The 7,276-nt window shown below is 49.7% G+C and overlaps 1 protein-coding gene across 4 annotated transcripts in view; it reads left to right on the forward strand.

Annotated features, from left to right (window-relative positions):
- The window catches only part of MYH10 (myosin heavy chain 10), a 154,090-nt gene extending 150,039 nt beyond the window's left edge, over nucleotides 1–4,051 (forward strand). For all 4 annotated transcript variants that reach the window (XM_024215616.1, XM_024215617.1, XM_024215618.1 and 1 more), the window contains 2 exons: nucleotides 736–908; nucleotides 2,345–4,051. In XM_024215616.1, the coding sequence (XP_024071384.1) occupies nucleotides 736–908; nucleotides 2,345–2,489 (318 nt within the window). In that variant the 3' untranslated portion in view covers nucleotides 2,490–4,051. The remainder of the gene's footprint in view (nucleotides 1–735; nucleotides 909–2,344) is intronic.
- The last annotated feature ends 3,225 nt before the right edge of the window (nucleotides 4,052–7,276 follow it).

A 7,276-nucleotide genomic window follows, 5' to 3' on the forward strand; every position in this document is an offset into this window, starting at 1 on the left:
GCTGCACAGCTTTTATGCTGTGTCTGCGTCTGCTGGGAACTCGTGGGCCTTCTTTCTCCTTCCTCCATCCCCGGTGTTTTCTGTGGTCTCCACAGCCACCTGAGAGCGGCCTTCACAGTGGCCCTGACTCCCATCCAAACACCTCACCAGCAGCAGCTACAGGCAAGCTGCTGGCGGGTGGAGCCTCTGTGCATGGTCACCATGGTGTAGCCTGGTGCTCCCACCTACTCGAGCTGGGGGACTGGGCATCAGCAACCCCACTAGGCTCCTACACTGCAATCAGTACAGCACTGTGGGTCTGCCAAGACTGGAGGCGGAGGGAACTGTGCACCTGGCAGGTGTGGATGATCTCCCACCGTGGGCTCCATGCCTCTCCTTTACATCCTGCAGACCCCATTGCTAGGTAGGACACAGCTGGTGTCTCTGTAAGAATGAATTGCAGCTCTTCAGTTGGAGATTTGCATAGCATGATAGTCTGGTCACTTAAACTCTGGGCTCCACAAGATGCATTTGAGGAGCTTCACTCACTCAGGAGACATCTGGCTAGGACAGAGTCCCACTTTGACACTGAACCTGTTCTGTCCCGTCCCGATCAAAATCTCCAGTGAGGCTGAATGTGAAAGATGAGAATTCAGCTCTTTCCTTTCTGCCTTACCCCAAAACTTCACTCAGCTGCAGCTGCTCAGCTCTCTGCTTAGTCGAGCTTCGTGCTGACAACCTGGCTCTCTCTCCTAGATGGAGAAGGCTAATGCCAGGATGAAGCAGCTCAAACGCCAGCTGGAGGAAGCTGAAGAGGAAGCGACACGTGTGAATGCCTCCCGTCGTAAACTTCAGCGTGAATTAGACGATGCCACGGAGGCCAATGAGGGCCTTAGCCGGGAAGTCAGCACTCTGAAAAACAGGCTGAGGTAAGCAGAGCCGGTCTGCGGGCCTGGGCCCTGGAAGGAACTCTGAGCACAGGTAGCATCTTACCTAAGTCTTCACAAACCCCAGTGAAGCTTTAAAGTAGCTACAGGAACTCGCTCTCATGGTGGGAGGCTTCCATGATGCCAGGGTCTGTTAGAAGCAGTCTGGAAGTGCCATAGCAGAGCCAGTAATGTTACAGGAACTTCAAACTGGAATCTGGAGTACCAGGGTCTATGCTGGGAAATATCAGTAAATCCTCATGAAGATCCTTGTACTCAGTCAGCTCCAAACCTTCCGGGCTCTAGCTCTGACAGGTGGGTTGGTTTTAGTCAGTATGATTGATTCCAACCTCTGTGGAAATGCTGTAAGGGTCAGGGAGGGGGCTCAGCTCCTTGTTGATGTAAGTGACAGATGGCAGAAATAAATGGTTTTGTCCTGGCTGGAATCCAGCTCAGTACCTTCTCTGGGAATGGTTCTCTGGCACACCAAGACAGACGTGTGGTCTGAAGTACAGGGGGAGGGGAACTGAGTGAGCTAGGCACAGAGCAGAGCGTGCGAGAGGCAAAGAGCAGCTGAACTGGCCAGCTGTAAGACCGTGGCAGTGCCGCAGTGCAGACTAAAGGAGTTGCTTGTCATGCTGGAGTGCATGGAGCTCAGATCTCGCTATAACGTACAGTGTCTTTGAGATCTGCTCGGGCCTCATTTTTAAACCTTCCCCTTTTTTTCTTCTCCCTCTCCCCCCCGAATCAACGCCGCCCCCCTCCTGCCCATGGGGTCGGCCTCACTGCATTGGTGGCTGCATGCCCTGCCACCCATCACCCTCTGCTGGGCTATGCGTGTGCTGCAGTGCCATGAGGTAGTGATGGCCAGCTAGCGTGAGGCGCACAGCCACTGCGGTGCCGACCCTGTGGGCAGGGGAGGAGAGCCAACCTTTTCTGACCCGACCCAAGCCTGACACTTTGGATCCCATCCGGCTCCGGTCGGGTTGCAGGGCTCTACAGCATTAGTTGCCCACAAATCAAACATCAGCTAGTAGTCAGTGTTTCTCACTATTAATGTACTGTAGCACTGAGCCCATTTCCTGCTGCTGTTAGATGTTCCTGTATCTGGGGCCATTAAATGTCCACAAATGTACTAAACGCCGTTCCTTGCCCTGCTTCTGGCTTACATGACATTTGGGAAGGTGGTCTGCATTGAAATAAACACCTTTGTTACAAAGTGTCTTTTGGAGGGCATAACTACTGACCCCAGTGACGGTTTCAGGACCCTCCTTAGTGTAGGTTGCCCAGACATTTAGTGACTAGAAGGATGGATGACTTGGTGGGACTTCTGGGTTCCACCCTATACCTCTTGGTGGCTTTCCAGGTGACCCATTCATTCCACAGGCTAGACAGTGAGCACAGCCTGCATTCAGCAATCATTTGGTGGTTTTTTCTAGGAGGGGTGGCCCGATCACCTTCCCTTCAAGTCGATCTGGTAGACGCCAGCTGCATATTGAAGGTGCTTCTCTGGAACTTTCTGACGACGATGCAGAAAGCAAAGGCAGTGACATCAATGAAACGCAGCCCGCCCAAACTGAGTAGAGCCGTGTCACACCATTAGCATGCAGAGACCTTTTACACATAGTGGAATGCAAAGGACTTACCTGACCAGCAAATTGCCTTGTGGCCGTGAATCTGCCTTATGTAATATTGGCATGCTACAAGGTTACTTATCACAGGTCAACTATGTCTTAAGGCTCTGTAGCCTCACCATACTGTACCCTGCTTCAATATAGGTACAACTGCTTTTTTATATATAGTAAACTGTCTCTGTTCAGTGCATCTCTTTTCCAGATATTCCTTGTAAAGCCATTTTATAAAGCATCATGTGAAAGATACAACTTTTTTATCAATTCAGAAACTTCATTCCCAAGCGGTAGTTGGTTGGGGCAGACCCATTGTTATTACTATGCATGCTTTGTTGTACAGATAACACCCTTCCATTTCTTTTGTGCTCACATGGCCCTCAGCTGTAACACAACTGTTGGCACACTGTGAAGACCAAACTGCTCCCGTATCTCTTCTTTTTCTCCTAATTATTGTGAGCAACACACAATCAGCAAGTAAACTGTGAAAAGGCCTTGGAAGTGTTCAGAGGGAAATCTAGGGTTGAATGAATAGAATCCATTTTTAACCTGCCATATCATTTTGAAGTGTTCTTGGCATCTGCTTCATCAATTAGTGCTTGTGCACTACAGGTAAATTGAATAGTATCACCGTTCTTAATTTGTACAATACCTCGCATCTGTACAGACCTGCTATATCAGTCCGAAGGCATCTGTACATAGTAAGGCTAGTAAAATATGAACACCAGTAACATGGAAAAAATAAACATGGAACAGAGGCTCAGGATGGGAATTTACTTCTTAACTGCTGGCTGATTAGTCTTCAGAACGTGGAGCTGAATAGCTGCTGCTCCTCTTGACATGAGAGAGTTTCACAGCCATGAGATGCAGGTTTAAGAAATACCCGAGCCAGCCTTGTGTAACACAGAGCTGGCTCACTTACCAGCTGTTGAGCCTAAATCAGCAGGACCATCTGTACTGTTCTCTGTTTTTGGCTTGTTTGGAGTCTCTGTAGTTTAGAGGTTAAAAGATGGATATTGCCTGCCTGAGAGTTGACACGCCAGTGGATGTGAATTCTTTCTTTGGTTATTATTTTGAACAGTGTTACACCAAGTAGTTACATTCTTTTTGTTTAAATAGCTGAAAAACTGATATTACAGAAAGTGCCTTAGACACTACAGTACTAAGACAATGTTACATATATAATTTGCCTATATAACAATGATTTACTGTATTAATTTTTGACTGTGCTTCATATCATGTACCTCTCTAGTCAAAGTGGTGGTATTGATATTCAGTGATAATGAATCAGTGTTAACTATGAAATCTCATCCCTCTGCAATGTGCTTGAAAACATGATTTTCCTTTGGGTTAAAAGCTTTAACATCTGTTACAAAGGTTTTGTTGTGCGTTTGGATATTTTTTAATTGAACTGGCTGTTGACCACCAGGCATCTGACTGCAAATATCTTGTTTTCTTGTATACCCATATTTCTAGACGATGATTTTTGTAAGACAATAAATTTATTCATTATAGATACTGATGCCTGCTCCATTTACTTACAAGAAAAGTTAGCTCCTGAGGCCTACATAGACTTAATAAACAAGAATATGACTTTGGTGGCTGCTGTTTCCCTTCTTACTGTTAGCTAGTCTGTTTTGATTTGTATAGAGTATAAAGGGCCTGTCTGGTGCTCTGTGCTTTTGACATGGTTACCAGTCCAGTTTTAGCAGGTTCTTTTCATTGCACTCCCAATCATTGGACTTAATAGAAATACACAAGTGGGGAGATGCATGGTATTGTGCAGCCACCTGAATCTGTTTGTTTTATAAATGACCATCCGTGCACTTCTTGTAGTGATTTGTCTCCATTCTGGCCTTTAACTGAAGCTGAGGTCTTTCTGGATGGTGAATTTCAGATTTCCAGTGTAAGAACTCCATGTTAATATCCATTGGCAATTCCCACTGGAGTCCTGAACTGTTGGCTGCATACTTTATATGGGAGGAGGTGAGCTAAGCTTTGGAGGAGGGCTTCTGAAGGAAGAGTTCGCCTTTACCCTGCTAGATGGAAGTTTGGTTGATCTGCTTAGTCTACCCAAAATAGACCTTGGATTCTTCTATTGACTTCAGCTGGTGTCGTTTGGAAATAAATGTTCCTATACAAATCCTTTGTAGATAAACTGAAGTCCTCAAAGTTAATGGCCATCAACATACTAATTCATACAGGGAAGACACAGCTCAGGGTCTCTTCTCTCCCCACCACCCCACAAATTTCTGTAGCTGGCCCATGTCTTATCACTAGATGCAAATTAGCCTTTGAAAGGACTGGCCTGTAATGCTTCAGCACATGGGCTTTAAAGAGGTGTCTGTTATGTATCAAAGCCCTGTTCCCTAACCACAGTGCAGGTGGATGGATTTAATTCAAAACCTTTCCTGTTCCTGCAGGGAACCAGATGGGATGTGGCCTGTATAACGTTTTCATTAGCAGTTCAAGCCCTGGCCAGTATACACAGTGATTCATAAGTACAAGTTACTAGCACAGCAAGAGGTGGAGAACAAAATTGCTCTTAATGTAGAGAACGTTTGGCTCCATGTTGCAACCGCCAAAGACTGACGAGCCTGCTGATTTAAAGGTGATGTGTAGACCAAAAACTGACTCCACTTCTGTCAGCATGGGAACCCCCTGATCCTGCCTGGCTCCTGGGAAACCAAGCATTCCCTTTGGCAGAATGTGGGGAGCAGAGCTACTGTGGGGCTCAGTGGTGGGTATTAAAATCTACACCTCACAGGGACTAGCTGCAGCTGACAGTTAATCTTCAGGGCTCACTCGATTTGTGTATGGCAGCATGCACAGGTGAGCACAACTTCCAAGTACATAGCTTGCTTAAATGGAAATGTTCTCTTGGGACAGGTTTATCTCACAGCTACCAGCAGCAGGGTCCTTGTACCTTTCTCTAAAGCAGCTGGCGCTGGCTGTTGTCAGAGACAGGATATGGAGCTGAGGCAGTCTGGCATTTCCTATGCCAAGGGCTTTCTAGTGTCCTTCAGCTGGTAGAAAGTTGTTGCAGGTCCTGGAGAGCTGTAGTAGCTAAAACATGCCAGAAGAGGGCAGCAGAACTGCTGTGTAAGGGATGAGTAGCAGAGCTGCTGGGCACATGATAAAGCCCAGCATTGGAACAGCAAATCTATCACCTGTTGTATTCTTCTCGGGAGTGTCCCAGGAGCAGCAGGGGGGAGCTGTAGAATCTCTGGTACCGACTCAAACTGGCCCTTTCCAAAATCCCAGACTCTAGAGAGAGGCTATCCTGGGGTCTGTGTGTACTTGGAGGACAACGCCTAGTGTTACTGCAAGGGATGGGAGAAGTAGCTGCTGTTGCTGCCAGTCCTGGTGTCGATCCCTTGTGGCCCTGCCCTGGTGTGAAGGAAACAGCCCAGGTCAGGGCTTGGTGCCATAATTAACCTGCTGGTGGGAAAGCCCCCATGCACTGAACAGACCATTGCTCTAATGGCAGGGGGCCCACTGGAGCTGGCCTGCTAGGGTTGCCATGGCGAGCACAGTGCAGAGGTGTGTTTGCATGGCCCCTTGGCCTGCGCTGGGAGAACAGCCTGCCCTACAGTCAGCTAAGGGGTAACAGCCTCTCTCCTGCCAGAGCACTGAGCTGTGTGGGCATCCCCCCTTCTGGGCCAGGTAAGCCCAAGGCAGGCTGAGGCCAAAGGCTCTGTGGGGGCACAGAGCAGCCCCTCCCACCACAAGGACCAAAGGCTGGGGCCCAGAGCGGGGTGGGGGGAGACAGTGGCCCTGTGTCCAACTCACACACATCCAGCTCACAGTGAGGCTCTTCCCCAGGTGACTCCTCGGCAAACCCCACCAGCAGGAAATGCTGTGTGCTTGGGCCAGGGCCTGGCTGCGCAGGGTGGGAGGCATCAGGTCTGGCTCCACGGCGAGGTGGCAGGAGCTGGGCCCTTGGAGCAAGGGCTGCTGCATGCTGCCTGGCAGAGCGAAGCCCCGGTGGGAAGCTGGGAACTGGCAGCAGGGTGAAAATCACCCTCTCCCTAGGCTGGGCCTTGTCCTGCCTGATGCATCCACGGGAGCTGGGCTGGGGGTGTGTCTCTGTCTGTCTGCCAGGCCAGTTCTACCTGGCTGCCGTGAAGTAGCAGCTACAAAGGCAACAACCTACACTGCTTGGGGAGAGAGACTAGGACTGGTGGGGCCAGGCCCAGGGCCTGTGTGCCCAGCCATAATCGCTGCAGGCAAAGCCAGGCACACTCAGAAATGGCTCTCCCAGCACTGAGATCAGGGGCACGGCTTTGGGAAGTGCACTGAGCACAAAGGCTAAGTACAGATGCCTGCTGGCTAGTTTCCACTCTGCTTTTAGCAGCAAAAACAGTGCAGCAGCTTTAAGTGAAGCTGGGCCCCAGGGCAAGACTCCTCCCTGCAGGCTGTCAGGGGGAGGGGCAGCCCCCCAATGCAGACTGCTACAGAGCACTGTCCAGTCCAGTGAACCCCCTCACATCACACAGCACAGAGCTGCTCAGCTCCAACAGCAGAAGGCTAAGAGCCTGGGGTCCCAGGGGCTGGATGTGTGTCACCTGGTCACTTCAGGGGCAGACGATCAGCTGCAGTAGCAGCATGTGGCCACTTGCACACCCCAGCAGGGCTGTTGCAGATTCCTGGCCGTTTAGCATCACAGTGAGAGTGAATGACGCTCTGCTCCCCATCCAGAAGGAGCAGCTCCACTTCCCTGCACTGCTTCCACCCCCCTTC

The sequence above is a fragment of the Terrapene carolina genome, unplaced genomic scaffold (genome assembly GCF_002925995.2).
Source record: "Terrapene carolina triunguis isolate 2854851 unplaced genomic scaffold, T_m_triunguis-2.0 Scaffold192, whole genome shotgun sequence".
Lineage (NCBI taxonomy): Eukaryota > Metazoa > Chordata > Testudines > Emydidae > Terrapene > Terrapene triunguis.